General features: G+C 38.8%; 1 protein-coding gene across 5 annotated transcripts in view; it reads right to left on the bottom strand.

The window, feature by feature from the left end:
• Window positions 1–924: 924 nt before the first annotated feature.
• Window positions 925–23,356, bottom strand: part of LOC149316409 (leucine-rich repeat-containing protein 7) — a 239,048-nt gene continuing 216,616 nt past the window's right edge. For 2 of the 5 annotated variants that reach the window (XM_089515424.1, XM_089515427.1), the window contains 4 exons: window positions 19,122–19,337; window positions 18,209–18,301; window positions 14,154–14,228; window positions 925–1,032 (listed from right to left, as the gene is read on the bottom strand). In XM_089515424.1, the coding sequence (XP_089371550.1) occupies window positions 925–1,032; window positions 14,154–14,228; window positions 18,209–18,301; window positions 19,122–19,337 (492 nt within the window). Of the gene's footprint in view, window positions 1,033–3,816; window positions 5,290–5,375; window positions 5,434–14,153; window positions 14,229–18,208; window positions 18,302–19,121; window positions 19,338–23,356 lie in introns of those variants that run through there. The other 3 variants (XM_089515425.1, XM_089515429.1, XM_089515428.1) reach the window with 3 other exon arrangements.

The raw sequence follows: 23,356 nt of genomic DNA, 5'->3' as shown, positions 1-23,356 counted from the left end.
GCATTCTGTTACAGACATCCACACCCGTAAATTTTCCTTGGATGTACAGGTGCACAGATGCACCTTGTTTTTTTTGTTTTGTTTTGTTTTTTTGGCACAGCAGGTATTGGTATTTCCTCCCTCCACAGCTCTCAAAGTTTCCTTCTCCATTCTATGCCTTGCAGTGGTCAGGCAGGATGAGAAAAGCATCTGGCTATATCTGCAAACCCAGATGTGAAATGGTGATATCAGCACTGTGATCCAGTGCAGTCACCCAGAGGTCTTAGTGCTACTTTAACCATTTTTCACCGCACTATGGGAATGTAGCCATATGGGGCTGCTCCTTGGATCCTGCCTGCTTTCCACAGAGCATGGAATGGCCATGTGGGGTGGCTTCAGGGGTGTTTCAGTAAGTTGGAGGGAATGTCTATGGCTCAGTGTACATGGCTCAGCACAGGCAGAGATTTATACTCAAATGAGGGGATGGATGCATGATTGAGGCCTATACCAAATGAGACAGACTTTATGGGAATTTTAAATTTTACATAACTTCCCTTCTAAAGGTATATACAACTTTGAGGCAGTGTTTTGGATGGACATCAGAATTTGTAGAGCTTGTGGATACTTCTGTGTTCTGAAATTCTATGACATCCAGAAATAATTTAAATGAATATTAAAAAGCAGCTGGCACCAGTGCATAGCCAGAGGCTTACAATGAAAACTAATACATAACCACATGGAATTTATATTTATATAGTTAATTTCCCCAGAATGATCAGTACTAACATATAATATTATACATTTGGCACTATGTTTGCCATTGGTCCAGCAATTGGCAAAAAATGTTTCTTATATTTATATATATGTATACATATATATATATAATTTTTTATTTAATTAAACATTAGATCTGGCTAAGCATATTTTACTATTTATAAAAAATATTTAGACAGTAAGCTCACGTTGAATAACTAGGTCTACTGTATTCTGGAAACTCTTCAGTAGTAATACAGCTTTCTCATGTTCCATATGTACAAAACTGTGTCCATTGGCCTGTAACACACAAAAGAGAAAAAATTAATATAACAGTTTATCATTGTGGCCACATGGGGCAAGCCAACTAAAATCATGCAGTCACATAAAGTAAGAGAGACCTGATCACAGTAGAATCTCCATTATCGTAACTGTGATTATATGAAGTCTGTACGACGTTCAGAGCATACTCCATTCAAACCCATGCAAGTATATCCACTTTTCTCACTTATTTCCAGCTTGTACCCTGTTGTACAATTATTTCAATGTACAGAGCTTTATCCCAAGTCTATACAGACGTCTGCACTGAGAAAGCGGCCATTACCTTTATTCTTACCACTGTTTCCATAGAACTATAGAATTATAGATTCAAACAGTTGGAAGGGGCTTCATAGGCCCAGTCCAACTCTAGCCAGAGCATCCTCAGCAGGTACCTGTCCGGCTTCTTTTTGAAGACATTCAGAGAAAGAGAAACCACTACTTCTCTAGGAAATTGGTTCCATTGCCAAACTGTTCTTACTGTCAATACATTCTTTCCAATGCTCAATCAAAACTAACTTCCTGTAACTTAAAACCATTATAGTTTGTCCTACCCTCTGGGGCAGCAGAGAACAAATCTACACTCTTCTTTGTGATACCACCTTAGCTATTTAAAGAGGATCACCAGAACCACACATAACCTGTTAAAGGTATCTTATACATTTATCTACCTAGCTAGGTAGCAGAGGCTCTAAGAAACTACTTTACTGAATTGTAAAGATGTGCAAAGGTGCACCAGCAAGAGTGCCCAATGCTTCCAATGCCCAGTGCACTGATGTGCATTGGGCACTTTGGAAACTTTCCTGGGTCTGCTACATAGTAATGTAATCCAGTCTTCTACTGGATACAAATGCTATGCAATTGCACAATTGTAATTCCCGCAGACGCAACTCCATTTACTAAGATGTAAGGCCACAACAGGATTCCAGCAAACAGTCCTGTTGCCTCTGAGTCTTTCCCTCACCAGACTGAACATATTCAACTCCCTCAAACTTTCTGCAAATGTTTTATTCTCCATGCCTCTTGTCCCCCTTTTTGCCTTTCTCTGGCCCCACTCCAACTTGTCTACATCTTTCTTAACGTGGGACACCCTCAGAATTGAACCCAGTATTCTTGCCAGATAAAGCTATGACAGGAGAAAACAGAAGAGAAGAATAAAGCATAGAAGGTGCTAGGAGAATGCAGAACTGGAAAAACAAGAAACTGCAGAAACATCAAAAAGGCACAAGGAGCCTGGATTTTAGAAGATTTTCATGATTTTCTCATAAAGCCTAACAAATGCTGACACTTTCTGAGGTATAGACTCTGCATATAAGTAACAAGAGAGCTCTGCTGCAAATATTGGTCAGAATCCTATTGGCAACACTTGCTTGTGTTATCTGGGGTTACATGACCATATATCTTTTTAAGGATGCTGTGGAAGAAAGGATTTAGTTCCTCCTTGTAATATTCGGGCCTAAACAAACAGGCCAAAATAATGCTGCTTTGGGTCACTTTGGAGGTATGCTGTTTAAATTTTACATGCATCCTAAGAGGACTGGAGTACAGCTTTGGCACAGCTTCTGGCCTCTTAAGATGCGTGTGTCATTTAAACAGCATATCTCCAAAGTGACCTGAAACAGCTTTATTTTGGCCTGTTTGTTCGGGCCCATTCCTCTCCTCCAGCAAAAGTAGATTCAAAGGGCTAGAGTTGTTCATATTCTACTCTTCCTGTAAAGTGTTCAGTGTAGCATGTATGTTCAGACCTTGGAATTGTACTTTTAAAAAGAAATTAGTTACTGTACCCATTAGTCATTTAACAAGTCATTACGTATTAATGTTGTCCAGAAAAATAAATTTCTGTTATTGTCAAGTTACTCATATTCTTGCTATTGTAGAATTAGAAAACAAAGGGAAATGCTCTTTGGTTAGTTTAGATATTCTACCCTGGACCTTGGTAGGGAAGGTAAATGCAGAAGGCATGGCAAAGCATCCCTTACTGGCTATAGCACAAGGCAGCCAGCCATATGACCCTTCCTTTTCCCACTCCCATTTCTCAGGATGAGTCCACACACACATTCAGTAATCAGTAATGGGCAGACAACCCTTGTCTGCTTATCCAAAAGTAGCGAATTACAGTCATGGCAGTTACATGAAGTTCCTCCAGCCTAACCACAAAGCACACTGATTTGAATCACATAGCTTACAAAGAGCTATTCAAAAAGAAAGAAACCCGTGTGGGTTCATGTGCATGCCTGAGCAACCTTTAGAATAGCAGAAGACATAACTGCAGTAATCCAGAACCTCTGAGTTGCTATGTACTACCTATGTGGAGGGCAAAAAGAAAATCAGAAAATTTGTTTTCATCATTTTTGGAGAGGACAAAGGGGTTCAAAGGTCCCCTTTGCTTTTTTCCTCTGGACTGTTCTCTACTATGTACACAGATCTGCATGTTCACTCTTTCCCATTAACTTCAATGGCAGAAACAGCTCCATCTTTATACACAGAACTGTATTGTCTATTAAACCAAACAAACCAAGAAGCCTATGGAGGTTGGAATGAAAGTGCTGTTCCAGGTATTGCTGTTTTTTTAATACTAATGAAATTAGCAGGTTAACACCTATGTTTAGAGAGTAGTAATAAAAAACTCTAAAAATCACAATACAGTTAAGTGTCAAGTATGCAAAACCACATTTTACTCTAATAAAGGATGCAACAAAAAGAAATAATGAAGACAAAGCCAACACACTACAGAGAAAATTCTTTTTTATTAATTTAAATGTTGCTTTTAACAAATAGCAGGAAAATAATTTAAGAGAAAGAGTACAAATTCCAGACAGATCAAAGACATTCAACAAAGCCTTGAATTACATGTGCAAAACCTCAGAGGAATATTTTATGGCAGCCCACCTTATGCTGAGCTCCATATAGATTTTAGGGTGTTTTTCCCCCATAAAGGCTGATGGTCCATTGTGTTGCAGTTAATGGCCTTAAGTGCAAAAACATCTGTCTGCATGTCCCTTTCTCATATCCTGATCGCCTAATTTTGGCTTCCAACCTAAGGATTGAAAAACTCTAACACAGGCCACAATTCTCCATCCACTTACTTCAGAGTAGTCCTCCTGATTTTAGGAGGGGATAAGAGGATTGCAGATGATTTTCTGAGTGGAAATGAATAAACTCATTTTAATTTTTGGTTCCATTTCAATTCTGATGTAGTGCAAAGGGCCAATAATAACATAAAAATATGTTTTCCATTTCTAAAAGGGGTTCATCAAAGGATCAGACTATGACCCCGAAGCATGCATCTGACACATGGTATGTTTGCTGGAGTGATTTACTTTATCATAAGCAAGCTTTCAGCCTTCCCTCTTTCACATTTTTTACCTGAAAATTAGATGCCATTGACTACAAAGAGCACATGAAAATGTGAGAAGGCTTCAGGATTCACCAGTATATTATCACATGCTACAGAATGGTAACACAAATGGAGGTAGAAAAACTAAAGGAATCCTAGCAATCATCTCCTGAAAGAAACTGATTATTTAGGGCAGAATTAAAGCACATATAAATTGTAATTCTCTCAAAAGCACAGGAATGCAAGAGAAATTAGAATTACAGTGAAACTTTAGACTCCAAACTTCTAAAGGCAAGGAGCTGTGTAGTCAATGCATCCAAGCTGACAAGGCTCCACACAGATGTGGCACCATCACACTTCAAGTCCATGAGGTTGTTTTCTTAAAAATACCCATGTATGCCCTGGATAATGACATTTGATGTCAATTTTTTTTTCCAATTTAGTGTAAGATGAAAATTTGAATGGAGCCATAATACCAAACCAACAGATCATATATGATCCCCGTCAAAGGTAAGCCTGAAAAACAGTTGTCTATAACAAGAACTGCATGCTGGACTTCTGAGTAAGGGAGTATGATCCTTGTATATGCCATGTTCCATTCTCCTATGATTTGGCCTTGAACCAACATGTTTATTACAAAAAACTTTATCTAGTTTATACTGCTGGAGTTATTTGCCTTTTTTAAAAAAGAAGAAAAATATAGCCTTTGTAATGAGCAAAGTCCTTTGTTGATGAACCATATCAATGCATGAGGCAGGCAAACAATATATATTTCAGTTTCCTTAAGTTTCAGTTTCCATCAGACGTTTTGATGATGCTTTATAGTGAACTCAGTGAGGCAACCCTGGATACTGAAATAGGGTTTAAAAGATATCCAGTATTTCATGTGTACTCAGTGCCATCTGCAATAAGAACAAACATATTTCAGAATCTCATTGGGTAATTTTGGTTTCCAAATTGCTTAGTGTAAATTCATTGGTAGACTTACCATGAAACCACCCCAGATTTGCTGGCCAGAAGTCAGGATAATAATCAGGTTCTGAAATCTGAAAAAGGAAAGTATTGTGGCTGTGGTTTGGCTACTTTGCCACTGCCCACTTATAGATAATAGGTACTTGAATGCCAGCAGTTTATACTGAAAGTCTAAGACACAGTCCACATGTTAAGGACCACCTGCAACAGTTTAATCTGCATGACACAGTTGTGCATGGTAAACTGGAACATTAACAATACTTGGCCAGTTTCACATTTCTATATGTGAAGTGAGTTCCCATGGTAAAAGGTTAATGCAATTAGTACTAAACTAGGTGGCAGACATATTTGTTTAAATTCATATTTTATCCAAATAACACATACAATTTTGTGGAGTAGGAGCATATATTTGTGTATGGCTAAAGATAACAGAACTTTCCCTGTACCTGCATACCTCCCCTATCCTTCTTCTCAAGCACCTCTATCTTAGATATATTTAATTCAGGCACTGGAGCACAGGTGAGAAGCACTGGGCAAAGAAGTAACCTTCTAGGAAGACAGTTGTGGCTGTGCCCCAACGGGTTTATAAATAAGATCATCACCTTCACTTTAGATTTGACTGGACAGACCTGAGTTTAAAGAAGTGGATCTTCCGTGTAATATCTAGTTTGTCTTTCTCAAAAATAATCCAGATTTAAGGTAAATATTACTGCTGATGAATAACAAGCAAGCTTATGAAAAATGGATTAGTGATTCTAAGAAACAGATGTAGAAGGTAAAACTCAAAAGGTGCAAAGGAGATTTGCCAAGCGAAATTCCAAAATGTTCTGAATCTGAACATTAAACATACTATGAAACTTAAGATCTTTTTTTTCTTTTTACTGTACAGTGAGCACGGGTGGTCTCAATCCAGACTGTGAATAGCATGTGCATCTATGGGAAAATTAAATGTTCCCCCAAGCTGGCTGGGATGATTCTAATTTAGATCAGAACCACACACACTCATTCAATTTTTTTTTAAAGGGACATGTACCACTACGCTGCATGTTACTTGGAAAATGTTGTTTGACCCTGATAGTTCTTCATAAAGGCAATATTTCAAGACTAAAATATGGTAAAGCTACTATAGTAACACTGACAAAGTGTACACTTCTATAAAAAATAAACACATGGCTCAATATGTACTGCTGGAATAGTAACTCATATAATGTGGCTGATAAAAGTGCAAAAAAGAAAACCCAATTGTAGACAATGTCCAACAACAGTACTTATATTAGCGAAGGCTTACACTAATTAAGAAGACTGTGGAAAGCACATTTTGGATAAAAATGTGGCCATGAACGTAGAAAGCATCAATACTTGCAATAATTATTTAAGTATGTTTAAATTGTTTTTTGAAAAACACGGTGAGAAAGTTCTCTTAAAAGGTGCATTTGTTATTGCAAACAAACTAGGCATAGAAAATTAAGTTCTACTTCATCCCCTTTTCTCTAAATATCTGTCTATTTGCTGCTCTCTCTCTCTCTCTCTCTCTGGCTATATTTGGGATCTACTAGATAAACAATAAAATGTAAATAACAAATGAACCTTATTAGCAGCATTGGTGTTTATTTTATTTTGCCATGTTTGTGACCTTTTTTTTTATTCAAATGCAAGAAGCTGACAACAAAGCTTTCTCTTTGTTTACCATCTTTTGCTTTCTTGACACCCCCCCCCCCCCCGGCAAATAACTCATTATGGGGCTGTACAAACATGACTTATCCCATCTTTTCCCTGACAGGACACACAAACATTTAACTGTCAATGATTTTCCTGTCCTTGAAATGGCATAGTATAAGCCTGGGTTGCATACAGACTGCATACACCTGGCCAAGGGATAATGCGATAGGATCCGTCATTGACAGTTAAATGCATGTGTATCCTCTTGAGGAAAAGATGGAAAAAGTTGTGTTCAATAATCTCTTGTGTGAAAAGCTCCTAAAAACCGTACAATTAAAAACAAATGAGGATGGGATGGGGGGTTGCAATAGTGGGGACTAGTGGTCACAGGCACCTCATGGGCCACACTTTGTCCACCCCATGCCACTATTGGTAAATTAAAATAGAACCTAAGAATCACACAATGCTTACTGTAGGAGACCCATAATCTCTATCATTGTGTGTGGGTTTAAACACGTCACGTCATGTAATTTTTCTGATTTATATCAACCCTCCCCCACAACACAAACCTACAGCATAATATCAATAATAATGTTCTGGAACATTTTTCTTGGAATAACAACAACAACAACTCATAACTAATTAAAATCAGGACAAGTGTACAGGAAACACTACTCCTTCCTCTATTTTAAGTAAAAATAAAAACAGCTTAAGATCCAGTAATGGTTGTGCCATGTCACATTTGGGTTGATTTTTAACCTGAACATTTTCTTCCTAAAATGCATAATATGCCCTTATAATTTAGGACTTAAGCACATATCATAAATATGGCTGCTAAAAAGTATCATAAAATTCATACCAGCTACTTTTAACCTCAAACCAAATAACAGTTCATAGATACAGTTCAAAGATATGCTTAAACTAAGATGTTTAGGAAATAGTATTACAGGTGGAGTCTTCCCTTATCTGAAATGCTTGGGACCAGAGGTGTTTTGGATTTTGGATTTTGTAATACCTCTGTTGTATGTACATACATAATGAGATATCTTGGAGATGGGGCCCAAATCATAGCCTCCCCTCCACTGGCTGGAGGAGCACGAGGCAAAAGGAGAGCCCGGCGTGAGGCGTAGGGAAAGCCGCTAGCTCGCTGGCTCACTCCTCCTGGCCAGACGCGCACCTGAGCCCACGCCCATGCCCTCCCTCCCTTCTGTTCTTTCCTACCCGAGTCCCGGGTCAGCCGGAGTGCAAGAGAGGCTGGGCAGGGTGGGCTCCTGGTCCTCCACCTCCCTCTAGGGCCAGAGCTGCCTGACTCAAGGCGGAGGAGCGGTGAGCCTGGGCCGGGGTCCTTGGGGGGAGGGCTCCTCAGCCGGGTGGGGGCAGGTGGTGGGCTCCTCGGCTTGGCTTCTGCCTCCATGACCCCCTTTCTCTGGCAGAGGTGGCAGGAGCCCAGGGAAAGGAGGAGGCATGGGGAAAGCTCGGGTCCCTGCATGGGGTGCCTTTCCTGGCCCCAGAAACTGGCGGCTCAGGTCACACTCTCTCAGCTTCAGGTCACATTCTCTCAGCCTCCAACCCCCACCCCCATAATAATAATAATAATAATAATAATTTATTTATAGCCCACCCAATCACAAGGAATCCGGGTGGGTTACAGCAATTAAAATACATAGAAAATACAATAAAATTCAAAATGGTCCCTTCCCAACCCCCCCATCCCAATACTAAAAGTACAATTAAATAATCACAATTTACAAACAATAAAATACAATAGTATTAAAATTAGGGAAAAATTGGTGGACAGAGCAACAAAAAACACAGTATGTGGGGAGAGGAGCTAGGTTGGGAAGGCCTGCTGGAAGAGACCCATTTCCAAGCCGGTCTGCCACTTATGTCACAGATGATTGACGGGGGATTCTGAAGCAGCGCTGCCAGTGTGAATGACCAATCATACCCCCCCCCCCCCAAAAAAAGCGACCAGGTTGGTAAGGGGGAAAAATCCCTTTCAAAGTGGGAACAAGAGGTCTTTTGAAATCACTTTCGAAACTGGGGCAAGAGCGAATCAGGAAGCGATTCATCCTGCCAGTGGGAATGGAACCTAGATGTTTCAAAGCTAATATAGGGATTTGTGTCATTGCTTAGAAAATGAAAATCAGAAGAACGGACTGGTAAGCAAGGGAAGAATGAACCTTCCTCTGATTACTTTTTGCGTTTCTAAAAGTGGAGTGGTTGACTAGGATTGCATGGAAGAAGTAGTCAAAGAATAGGATTTCAAGGATTATTTTTTCTCACAACTGAAGTGTTTTGCAGGAATGCTATCTCTGAATAGACACTGAATTCAATAATTTTACTATAGTGATAGCCTCTGCCCAAAACAGACTACCCCAAAAGGCTTGTTTTTTCACTGCAGATGGCAAAGCCATGGGCAGTGGACTACAAGGAAAGTAGCACTTGTGGAAAAGACTCGAACCACATCTCTTGTAAACTGCACTAACCCACATATATCATGCCACAGTCATTTGGAAAAGACCAGTTATCAACCCATGTCTGTTACTGGATTCTAATTCTACATTGAGAATACTGGATAGATTAGGGAGATTACTGCACTACACTCTTAGAGTGCTGCTATTTCACTTTTACTGCTCTGGCTGCCTCCTGTTGCATTCTGGGATTTGCAGTTTAAGGGGGGGGGGCATTTAGAATTCTCAGCAAGAGAGCACTTAGGCCTCACTGAACTACAAACCTCAGAATGCCACAGCAGGCAGCCAGAGCAGTAAAAGTGGAACAGCAGCACTATAAGAGGGCAGTGCAGTATGTCAGAAAATGGCACATGAAATTAGATCACTTCATTAACTAGACTGGTTACAAAACATTGCAACAGGATGAAGCTGACAGTATGTAAATAGCTAAAACATATGTAGAAAAATCAATTGTTGTGCATTTTTGCAAATTCAGATCTCATTCTTAAAAAAAAAAACCCTCTAAAATGTATGCAGTTCTTTCCTTTTTGTTTTTTCTATAAAAGTCAACTGAGAGACTTGCTCTGTTGGTATCTATGGGAAAAGGAGATGGGCTGGCAATAAATGAGAGAAAGAGGATCAGGAAATGAGGAATGTGGATGGGTGAATATGAATGAGCAATACAGCCAAGAGAAGGACTGTGTGTGTGTGTCTATGACAAGCATGTTCAAGGCAGAAAATAACACATGCAGGAGGACCTTAGCTTCCTTCACAGAAGGCGCCATTTGCAATCAAATATTCCCAGGTAAAAATGAACTAAATCCTGTCTAGTTACCACATACATGATATAAAATCAGCAAACTGGTAAAAAAACAAAACAAAACAAAAAGAATAATGCCCTGGGTGATCTGTTGATCAGGCAGGGGATCTGAGCCATCTGTTCAAAGATACTTATGGCATCTATTCTAGAGCCCTTCTGACATGTTGTTTCACTGGAACTTTAGCCCTGGGTGATCTGTTGCTCAGGCAGGGGTTCAATCTAGCTATCTACAATGATTTTACCACTGTACTTTTAAGTTGTTTTGTAATTTTGTAAGCTACTTTGAAATCCTATGGGTGTCAAAGCAGGCTATAAAAACTAACATATGCATATGCATACATAAATACTGTATCAGTTCTGGATAAGATTACTTTTCTTTAATGCATACTATTCCTAATGATACAAAATATTGCTCATGATTGGCGAGAGTATCTCACTCAATAAAGCTGAGTTTATAAACAACTCTGAAATCTCAACAATCGCTTAACTGTAGGGAATGTTGCTGAAACAAGCTCAGTAAAACAGACAGTAATTTTAATACAAGTATTCATTATATATGGCCTTATTGTATTGCTGTGCTGTGTGTGTTCAAGTCATTTCCAACTTATAGTGACCTACGGCAAATCTATCTAACACTCAAACCACCATGCCACAAGTATCAGGCTATTAATCAACAGGCTACCATCAGGATACCTAAAACTTAAGGGAACACTTCTATAGGATTCTTTTTTCTCCCAGTCAGTCAATAAAATAATGATACTTTTATTTGCCACCCAATGTGATCACACAATGTTATCACTCATTCTAAATTGCTAGGTAAAGTCAGATGATGCATATACAAAACACACTCACTTTGGTGCAGTAACAATGATTAGAGGATTCTATGAATCCTAAACACACAGGTTGTGTTCCCTTTGCATGGCTGGGAGAAACCAGCTTATTAAAAAAGCTTGGTCATCTCCTGAGTGCTGGGTCACACTCTAGACTTATGGCTCACACATTTTATGAATCCTTATCTCAACCTTCACTTGCAAATACTTGCTTTATTTTTGTATGTTTCTACAAGGTATTATTCTGATGAGGGCCAGCATAGTATAGTGGTTTAAGTGTTGAACTATAACTCTGGAGATCAGGGTGTGATTCCCCCCTTGGCCATGGAAACGCACTAGGTGACCTTGGGTAAATCACACACTCTCAGTCCCAGAAAACCCCATGATAGGATTATTTTAGGATGAAACAACTTGAAGGCACACAACAACCACTACTATTCTAATACTTTTATGAAAATCACTGCTTTATGTCTAGATCACTAAGTGCAGAAGAAGAAAAAACTTATTCTTTCTTAACAGCTGATCATACACAAATTTACTTTAAAAAAGAGTCAGTTTGGAATCATAAGAACTGTAATGGTATGATATCCGGACAATCCTGATTTAATTGTCTGTATTTATAATGCAAATTGGTGATACAATAATATAGGATAAAGCTGTGGGAAGCATAGGCTAAAGACTGTTTGTATATTCAACTCTCTCTGATATTACTGTTGGATACATGCAAGGGTGATTCAAGCTCTCCATCACATAAGGAAGAAATTAAGGTGTAACAGCAGTGGCAGCTGTCCCTCACCTACAGTGGAAGAGAACATGGTGGACAAAATGACAATGGTGGCAGCTTCTTTAGAAGGCAGTAAATGAAGAACCTGTGCCTGCATCCTCCTGGCCAATTCCTCCCTGAGAAGATGTTAGTTGCATCCATATACCCATCATAAGAGGAGGACACTGTGGCAGTGCCCACATTTGCACAGCCATCAAAGATAAGGATACTATGAAAGTACACTCCATAGCAGTACATCTGCTTGCCATTCCAGAAGAGACAAGGATGTGGCAATGGTCCCCTAAAGAAGGGGAAGGAAGGTGTGGTGACAGCATTCCTTGGTACTTCCCCAAAACAATAAGGATGTAGAGGTACCAGCAGAAATTATCACCAACATCAGCCAGCCAGCCTGTAGAGCTGGTTTCTATCTGAGTGGTTGACTCAGAGTCTTCAAAGCTAATCCCTAATAGGAGAAGTAATAATGTTAAATTCATCAGTCAATTTTCCTAATAATTCTTTTCCTAATACCTTTTTCTAAGGCCCCTCAAGAGCCAGGCATTAAGGAAGTTGTCTGCTCTAGAAAGCTCCCCAGAAGAGTGGAATAGGATCAGGGACAACACATTTGCAGCTCCCTATAATCTGTTGCATTAGGTAACTGCTTTACTGTGGCTCATGAAGCTGTGAGTGCAGAGATGTCCCAAAGGAACAGCCTCATCCACATTGTTATAAACCAGGACAAGCTGTAAGAGATTAAATTATAAGGCTGAAGGCAGGGACCTGTCAAATTAACAATTTATATACCACTCTGAGAGCCTTTGTGGCTGAAGAGCAGAATATAAATACTCTAAATAAATAAATCTACTTCATTTAGTAATTCTTGCAAAGTTTACCAAACTCTGGTGAAGAAAATACCTGTGGTATTTTCAATTAATGCCTCATACTGTAAGAGCTTTTTACCTCCTTGTTGCTATAATTACAGTACTGAAAAATAGTAATGAATAGTAGCATAGTGGTTTGAGTGTTGGACCAGGTTTTGATTCCCAGCTTGGCCATGAAACCCGCTAGCTGGCCTTTGGCAAGTCACATGCTCTAAGCCTCAGGGGAATGCAATGGCAAACCTCCTCAGAACAAATCTTTCCAAGAAAACCCTGATAGGTTCGCTTTGCAGCCACCATAAGTCGGAAATGATTTGAAGACACACAATAACAAACAAAGTGAAAAATATGCATGAGAAGGGGTTATACAAGAAACAAAGGGGGAATCCAATTCCAAATGAACTGTAGGGGGGAAAGTGTACAGGGAATCCTCTTTTAATACTATAGATTACACAATTTCAGATTTTGCCTATAGGTAAAATTTATTTTGAGTATGCAGAAATGCGAACTGGATATATCCCTGTGCTCTCTTGAATGTTCTGTAACACTAGATAAGTTAATTTTAAAAAATGGCAACACAAATGGCCATAAATGCAATCTGCCCATACTGAATCTTATTATAATCTTGTTCTTCCTGTTAATTGCTATCATGCCAATTTTGACAAGTTTGTCAACATCCTTGCTCTAGACTTGCAAATTCTGGACCAGGACTTCCTTGATTGAGTCTATCTACCTGTGCATTATAATCTGAAGAGCAAATAAATTCTGTTGCTCAAAATATTGGCTCTTTGCATTACCTTCAATTTTCTCTCCAAGCAGGAGAAGAAACATGGTGTGGATCATTAGCTTTGTTCTACCACTTGTATTAACATTAGTCATATGTAGACATCTTTTCATCAGCTGATTTCAGTTTAAATTAAGCTAATGTAAAATTTACCAAAGTTAGATATATTAACAATGTATGTCCAAGGTCACATTGGGCAACTCTCATACTAATGTTTTACAAAAATAACATGCTAAATGTCACTACTCATAGATTGCAAAATCCAACCTATAATTTAGCCAGATGTGTAACCAATGACCTAACTCTATAAAGCAAACAACCTATTCCTCTCTGACATGCTAACTATAATCTATAAAATTTTATCTGCATAATTTCTCTTCCAGTCACTATGCTCTTTAAAGGCCAAAGATTCCCAAAGAACCCCTTTCTATGGCCACTGATTCCTGGAATTATGCCTACTTATAAGGGAAGGAATTTCCATCATATTCTAAGGCTATCAGAAACCTACTTTGGGCAAGGAGGCAGGGAAAACAACAATATGGCAGCATGCATATATGATGGAATATTTACACTGAAATAATGTTTTTGTTAAATAAAATGTCCTACTTACCTGAATAATCTTATCACCAGGCTGGAGCAGGTTAGATGCTGGCCCATCAGGCTGAACCCTAGTAACAAAGATACCCTATAAGTCAGAAGTAACAGAGGTTAGGATACTATCATCAAGAACTAAGCTAATGATTTTTATAATGGTTGAGTCTCCCTTATCCTAAATACTTAGGACCAAAAGTGTTTTGCATTTTTTAATCTTTTTTGATTTTGGAATATTTGCTAGTCCTGCTCCTGCCTTGTGAACGAATGACCAGGAGTGCTGCCACTGCCACTATCGCAAAGGCAGAAGCAGATGGCTGAAGGGTTCCCCAGAGATCTCCTGTACAGCAATCAGATATAAAATAAAATGGTGCAATATTTGTAGGCTGCAAAGAAACACAAAAGAGATGATGCTCTAGAGGCATGGCTGGAAAGAGACATGAGGAGATTTCAAAAACTTGCTTTTTAAAAAAATGCATGAAAAATAAAGTGAACCTTCTGATGACTGGAGTGGTTACGGTAGCAAGGGAAGGCAATGGGAGTCAGGCTGGGAGAAGGCTCTTGCAGGATAGGACCCAGGAAGAGTAGCTTCAGCAGCAGCAGCAACCTGTGCAATAAGAGGGAACCCAAAATCTGAGTTACTTGGTCCAGCTGCATCTCTCCAGCTACCCATTTCTGTCTTCATAGCGTTGGTAGCAGTGGTGCTCCTGGTTATTCATTCATGTCTATCTCCAGCTTTGTGTCCTTCTGCAGCCTTACAAACGTACATATTATGTTACTTTTGTTGTAGCTCCAAAGGTTTTAGATTTTGGAGCATTTCAAGTTTCAGAATTTCGGATAAGGGAGACTCAACCTGTATGAACTGATGACTGCCTGAATGAATGATCCTATTTATTATACTAACTGTAAGCCATTCTACTTGTTGAATATTAAAATTCTGTATTAACTACCATTTAACAATAATTAAGAAGTATGAGCATGTTATCGCATGACCAGGAACAATAGCTTTACCTATATATACTACTACTACTACTACTACTACTACTACTACTAATAATAATAATAAAAATAATAATAATAATGCTGAATTAGCCAATCTGTACTTTTACTTTCAGTGGACTGGTTTGGAAGGCAAGACTCTGAAACTCCCTGACCATCTTAATTTTATCCCTGTGGTGTTTTAGATCTTTGGCCACAGTCTCAAATCATATTTGGTCTGCTTCCTCATTTTGCCTTTGATTCTCATGACTAATAGCTTTCTCTCTAAAATTGTCAGCAATTCTTAGGAAAGAATGGCTAAAAGTAAAACTAGAAGAACTATGCATTTGCAATGAAGATATAATTATGCTTTTTTAAAAAAGCTTTACTTTTTCTCTTTTCTCTGAAAAAGCTAGCGTTAAGTGATATTACCAGTATATCTCTTTTATATGAAGGAACAATAGTGAGATGCTGAGCAGATCCAAAATCTCAAAGATAGATTTTATTCAGTAGTCAGAAGCAAGAGGAGCAGATGACTGAATGCAGCGCCTGTTCCTCCCTCACATTGTAACCCTCAAGAATAGGATGTTCAGGTATTTGCTGATCTGTCTCTCATATTATGTTGCTAGCCATACAAATATCCACACAGTACTCAAGCAATTTCTATGACAATCCATAAACCTAGTAAACAAAAGTATGCAGTGAGATTAAAAAGTCCAAATCTCATCCTGTTTTTCCAGGAATGCCGCATGCGCTTAGTCAGGTTTTAGTGCATGGAGATAAATAGAAAATGTGAAAACTCACATTTGCTATTTATCTCTATTTTCTCAGCCATCTCACTGTCATCTCAATAAATACAGTCTGACATGTACAGAAAATAATGATTTTTGCTATTGAGTTCAGTACCTCAAAGCTACAGTGTATGTTATTAAGAAAAGTACGTAACTGTACCAACACAGGATTAAAATTTTAAAAGGCACTTGCATGAAATGCACCATGACAAGGAAGGGAAGTTAACTTATTAATGGAAAATAAATGTTATTAAAAAAATTGGCAGATAGATGTAGACAAATAATTCATCCCCTTACTTCTACCCCCACCACCTTTAAACAAAGAGAAAAAAGAGGAAGAGGAGTTAACTTAAAAAGATATTTCATACATATTTTATTTCATCTGCCCAAGATAGATTGATAAATCCTGTTTCTGCCTTTTCTCATAATCATTTTAAGGGAATGAAACCTCTTCAGAACCTTGTGTAGTTGTGTGTGCTGCAACTTGCCTGATTCCTTTCATTCATATGAACACAAATTTTATTCTTCACTGCTGGCCTTTAACAAGCAGGACAGATCCTTCTGGTAGCCTTAACAAGAAATTATGCTTCCAGATTAACAAATATGAAAATGCTGCTTGCAAACCAAAGCCTCATGGGGTTTCAAAGTGCATACCGAAATTGCTGGAAAGGAATGAATGTGGAAGTGCATGGGTGTGTACGAACACACACACACACACACACACACACACACTCTCTCTCTCTCTCTCTCTCTCTATCACTGCATAATATACATTTGTATGGGACTTGCTGTAGGATTAGGGTCGACTGACAAAATAATGTGGATACTTGTGCACATAATAATTTCTATTAATGGAACAGGTTCCAAATGCATGGGGTGGGGGAGCCCAAAATCATTCAGACATCTGTGTGTGTGAAAATGCCTAACTGGATGAATGGGTTCACTCAAAGTCCCAAACACAATCAGACAATACCTCTGAAAAGACCTGAAACAATTAATGAAAAAAGTCCAAATATCAGCTCTGAAGGGGGAAAAGATCCTTGGAAATATTTTATTAATTTGGTTGAAATGAATAACATGAAGGAATTGCTGAGTTGAGATTTCTTATAAAGGAATTCTATGTTATTTATTTCCCCCCTAATGAACTGCTAACAATTTAAAATAATTACAATTTTCCTGTATGCATTTATCGCAAGTTTAAATCCATTCACTGTGAAAATATTTTCATGGCAGACCTTGGCTTAAGTCCACTCAGTATTGGCTTCAACTGAACTGCTAGTGTGAAAAGGGATGTTGCAATTAACATGGGGTTACTGACGGAAAGAGATGTCTATGTGAAGAATGACCCTTACCCTTCTGTAACCAACTGTGGTTTAGTATCAGGATCCTGTGTATAAGTTCTGGGAGGAAAGCAGAACTGGATATATTGAGGAGATTTGTAACTCCCAACTGTTTAGCAACAGCAACATGAAAATGATTCCATATATATATACATACACACACCATTATACTGCTGAAATGAAGAAGTGAGAGTGCATTTTTCTGTGGAATGACTGCGAGTTCTGTTCATTTCTAAAACAAATTCCTACATCTGGAATTCTTTAATTGTAAGTGTATGGCTGGCAACAACATCTAAGGGATACATTTTACCCACCCCTTTATTAGGCACTGGTTGATCCAGAAAGTTGGGTTGTAGAAGAAAATGAATTAGATCCCCAAGCCAACAGTCCACCTTTCCAAGCTGTATAGCACCCAATCATGGAGACAAGGGTCCTGACACACACAGCATAATGACATCAGGACATGAATTCACTACACGTTATATGGAAGAAATAGTACATTTAGCCTTATATTTTAAACAAAATTTATAATATATATATATATATATATATATATATATATATATATATTCCATATTTTTAGTGAGGATATAGTACTATTTATGTTAGTTCTGACAATGAGAATTTATGGTCTAACAGCACAAGACAACAGTTCATGACAGTGAATAGCAACCTACTAAAAACATTTCATTTTGCCTATGGGTAGAATGCTTATCTGAGTTCAGATGTTTGAAAGTTAGAATTTATTTGCGTTCAGATGTTGATACTGCTTGTACCAGGATCTAAGATACATTCTGTATGTGGGGAAAAAAAATACTTTCCAACTTTCTGTTGCATTTTGAGGTCACCAAGAAACAGTGGCTTCCCAGTGGCTTCCACTAAGTACTACAGAACAAAATATACAGCTGGAATGCTGTTAAGGTTTTTCTATAATTGTCAATTTAAGCAAGGAATTAATGTCTTACCTTGTCAGAAGGCTTGAATGGATTTCCTTGTCCACTTATTCCTCCACTGATACTAAATCCAAGGCCTGGATTCTTTTCTATCCTCACACAAAACTATATTTAAAAGATACAAGTGTGACTAAAAGCTTGCATTAAATTAATCATCATAAAAATTACAATTGCCTGACAAATGTTAGCTCCAATTATTATTTCAATGAGACTACTTTAGGTACTATCATCCATTATTGAAGAAATAACTTGTGGATTTATATATTACAATACCCAAATTAATACTTAACACAATCATAGTTATTCAATAAAAATAGGAATAGATACAATCTTTTGAAAAGATTTACTATTTCAGAAGAGATAGTTCATCAAACTTTTTTCATGTTAAAAGAAATCTGACAGAAATCTAGTCAAAAATCTAAACTCTGGAAAGAACCAGGAATGGAAAAAATATTTTTCTTCTGATATCAATAAAGATAAAAATAATCGTGAGCAGCATCAAACTATTATATCCTGTCAAATTCTTAAAAAGGAGTTTGTCTATACCTTGGGTTTAGAGTGGAATCAGCATTTTCTACACAGAAAACAAAATGTCTATGAAGACAACAAGTTTCCTATTCAAAAACATTGGTTTCTGTGCAAAAAGAATCTCTATGCGAAAAATGCCTTTTTCTGTACATAAAAACCATGTATATCTTTCACATAAAACAAGTTTAAACCACAAAGACTGATACCTCTCTAAAAGTCTCCTTGTCAGGGCTTCCTGGTCTTCGAGAAACAAAATTTTCAACAATTTTTCAAATATTTTCAAATCTTTCCACTCTTAGTATAAGACATAAAATTTACTTTTTCAGCAAAATGTCTACCTTTCACAAAATACAATAATAATAAAAAACCCTTTCATACTTTCATTCATCATGCTCACCTGTTCTGGATAGCCATCCACACTCCTCTGCCCCTTAGTCTGGATCACACATCTTCCCGCTTGTGGTGCCCGAGTGCTCTGAGAAGGGATCTGTATCGGCAGTGGTGGCTGATACTGCTGGATGGTTACTTTATTCATGCTACCCTCATACGGTTGCTCTCGGCTCCGATGCTGCAGACTTTGTGATCCCATCAGAGTCTGGATATGGCTGCCTGCCTGTGTATAATATTAACACAGAAGGAGAGAAATTTAGAAAACTGGAACAAACAATTATTAAAACCTGTACAGCCCCCCCTCCAAAAAAACCCCAATCAATAATTATCCAGACATTTGCTTTCTATAGCTGTAAGAAACCATAACTAACACCAAAACCATGTATTTAGCCATTGAATATAGTGAATGTCATTCCTTTGGCAACATCTGGACCAGAACACATGGAGAATCAATTATAAAATGGAAGGATAATGTTTTTCTTATGTTTTCATAAAAACTACATCACAATTAAAAATACTTTGAAAGACTAGGGAGATTATCGCACTGCGTTCTGAGACCGTTCTCATCACGTGATGAGAACGGAACGCATTTGAGTATACCGCACGTATGTGTTCCAATCGGGTTCTCAGAACGCTTAAATGTGTTCCAAATGTGTTCCAGGAGGGTACAGATATGAATGTGTTCCCAGAGAGCTGAAACGTGATGAGAACGTTCCAACAGAAGTGTGTGCGATATTCTTATGTGTTCTCAAATCCGTTCTCGCATTCCTCTGTCTCCTGATTGGCTGAAAGAATGACAGGCAGGGAGGGAGGCAGGCAGGCGAGCGACTGCAGTGAGGGAAGCTGTGTGTGTGTGAGGGGGGAAAGAAGGAGGGAGGGAAGGGAGGAAAGTTGGGACAAGTGAGAGAAGAGGAAAGAAGGGAAAGAGAGAGAAAGAGAGAGGGAAACAGGGGGGCCAGAGCAGAGAGCAAGAGGGAGAGGGTCTGGCTGCTTCTGCGGGGGCCTCTAGTGTCATGTCCAGCGGGGCTCCTGTGCTGGCAGCCTGCAGGAGGCAAGGATGGCAGGGATGCCCAGGACCTTCTCCTCCTTCCCTCCGGGAAGGAACCCACAAAAGCTCCTCTGTTTGGAGCAACACACAAAAGCAAGCAAACAACTCCCAGAATTCCATAGCAAAGAGCCAGACAAGAATTAAAGCAGGGAGGGAAGCTCACAGGCCCCACCTGGAATATTGTGTCCAGTTCTGGGCACCACAATTCAAAAAGGAGCATGTCCAAAGGAGGGCGACTAAAATGGTGAAAGGTCTGGAAACCATGCCCTACAAGGAACGACTTAAGGAGCTGGGGATGTTTAGCCTGGAGAAGAGAAGATTAAGAGGTGATATGATAGCCCTGTTTAAATATTTGAAGGGATGTCACATTGACGAGGGAGCAAGCTTGTTTTCTGCTGCTCCAGAGACTAGGACCTGGAGCAATGGATGCAAGCTCCAGGAAAAGAGATCCCACTTCAATATTAGGAGGAACTTCCTGAGAGTAAGGGCTGTTCGACAGTGGAACACACTCTTTCCTCAGATTGTAGTGGAGTCTCCTTCCTTGGAGGTCTTTAAGCAGAGGCTGGATGGCCATCTGTTGGGGATGCTTTGATTGTGATTTCCTGCATGGCAGAATGGGGTTGGACTGGATGGCCCTTGTGGTCTCTTCCAACTCTATGATTCTATGATTCTATGAAGGCACACATTACATGCGCACACACACAGGAGGCAAAAGGCTGACAAGCAGCCAAAATGGGGAATTGGGATGACAGCAGAGGACTCTTCTTTTCTAACCGGTTTAAAGAGTTGCTATGGCTGCCGGGGCTCTGCCCTTGGCCCAGTCCCCTCCCTGGCAACTTGCTTTTCTTCGGCTTGAAGAGACCTGCATGGAGCTCCTCCTTCTTCCCAGCCTTGCAAAGGAGGTTTGGGATGTAACTTGCAAGGCTCATCTCTCCTCATTTCTCTTTCTCCCTGCCTTCCTCCCGATCCCTCCTTCTTCCCTCCCTTCCCTCCCTCCTCCTTTCCCCCCTCTCTCTCTCACACACCCCCCCTTCCCTCACTGCAGTCGCTCGCCTGCTTGCTTTCCTGCCTCCCTGCCTGTCATTCTTTCAGCCAATCAGGAGACGGAGGCGGCCTTGGTGGAATATGTTCTCGGAACGGTTTCAGGAATCGCTGTGCGGTAAAATGCAGTTCTGATCACGTTCTGATCACGTTCTAGTTTACTAATGCAGTAATATCTGTTCCAGGAACGTTCTCATCACGTGATGATAGGAACGTTCTCAGAACGCAGTGCGATAATCTCCTAGGTCTTCACTTGCACTGCAAACACTATATTTTGCAATATACTGTTAAAATATATTTTATTTTTTTGCTGTAGTCCGGTATATATAACTTTAGATACTTTAAAATATAATTAGTTCAAAAGAAGCTAAATAATGGTTTTAGATCCTGGTTTAAGCTTATTAATTGTGAGTGTAAATTAATCAAAATACAGTAGTTTTGAATCTAATGGAGAATTCTGGTTAGTTTAAAAATGGGAAAAGGTTCTTCTGGTCAATTCATGTGGTGTATGGTAGACACGAAAAGGAGAATGCGATTGCAACAGTCCTATAATATACTTTAGTATCACATCTGAACCAGCAGAATGATGCGTAGGTGTGCTGGAAAGCTGTGGCCAATGGTAACTTTCCCATGCATGAAAAAGCTGCAGGATATACATATATGATTCCAACATATGCCAATGGAGGCCTTTTTTCAGCTTCTGGCTTTCAATAGGCAACATATAGAAAGGTTAAGGTTTTGTCAGGTTAGAGATGCTTGCCAACTATCACCAGCACCTCTAACCTGGCAAAACTTTAACTTTTCCTCATTTCACCTACAAAAAGCCACAAACTGAAAAAAGGCTAGAAGGTGCAATAAAAAAAAAATCCAGGTCTGAACACATTTAACTAGGATGTATGATTCAATTTAATAATGATAATGATGATAATAATAATATATTTTTTTATCCTGCCTCTCCCATTAGAGAGGATCGAGGCAGGTAACAACAAGGAAAATTTCAAATACAAAGTCATAGAAAAAATAATGAAACAGTCCCCGAAAACCCTCAATGTATACAATGGAATTTACTTTGGAATTAATATGATAAAGCTGTGTTACAAAATATTCCCATTTATATACTTTTTAAAATCACACTAACTTTGGCAAACAAATTACTGCAAAGTCAGCTTCACATGAGTCGGATTTTAAACTTTTAGCCATGATGATTGCAAAATAAATAATCAGAAGTCAAATTCAACTAAAGGAGATTAGCATTACTAGAGCAGCAGTCTAAAAAGCTATCAGCTGGGAAATGCAGGTAAATAGTTTTCATAATTCATTTTCTCATGTATTTTAATAGGGTCTTTTTTGTTTGCAAAGCCTTACATTGCTACTGCGTAGGAATTCATAACAGCTTCTACTGTATATTAATCAACTGGAAATAAATCTTTTTTGCAGAAAAACAAAATTACTTATTCTGATTGGAAAAATACTCTCCATTGTGTAGGCAGGCTTTGCAAGATTTCATTGTACTTTATGTATTCTTTTTTAATATCTGTAACAAAAGTTAATTCGTTCAAGATGAGAATCTTCTATTAACTATACAATTCAAACTGTTGGCGAAGAAGATTAACAGTGGCTAGTGCCAAGAAGATTCCAGCAGATGGAGCAGCCATTTATCACAGAGCACCAGCAGTGGAAGAACTGACTGGGCCTTGAAAAATAGGTACTTGGAGTACAAACTGAAGTAAAATTTTAATTCTACAGATTACAAACCAAGATAGCAAGAAATTAGGTGACCCTGTTCTCCCCCTCCTGAAGCTAAGATAGTGATATGAGAACAGTGCAGACAGATGTCACTTATTAGTAAATATCAGATCAGAAGAGCACTGTGGGACTATGGGCTACCTTCTACTCAAAAGTGAATTCTCCCAGTCAATGTTAACTATGAGTAACCATCGTAATAGCAATGACTGATCATGGCCAATGCTAAAAGTTGAATTGGTTTTATTATATGCCACCCTGAGATCTTTGGATAAAGGGTTGGGCATAAATATTGCAATAAATAAATACAGAATCCAAGGATTCTTTATCAACAGATTCAACTCTCCACAGCTTGAAAAGATTCATATACACTTGTCCCTCCATATTCACTAGGGTTAGGGGCACAGGAC

This window comes from Sceloporus occidentalis, unplaced genomic scaffold (genome assembly GCF_023333645.1).
Source record: "Sceloporus occidentalis isolate IW3139 unplaced genomic scaffold, rSceOcc1.0.p SCAF_3, whole genome shotgun sequence".
NCBI lineage: Eukaryota > Metazoa > Chordata > Lepidosauria > Squamata > Phrynosomatidae > Sceloporus > Sceloporus occidentalis.
The sequence above is the reverse complement of the archived record's forward strand: the minus strand, read 5'-3'. Positions and strand labels throughout refer to the sequence as shown.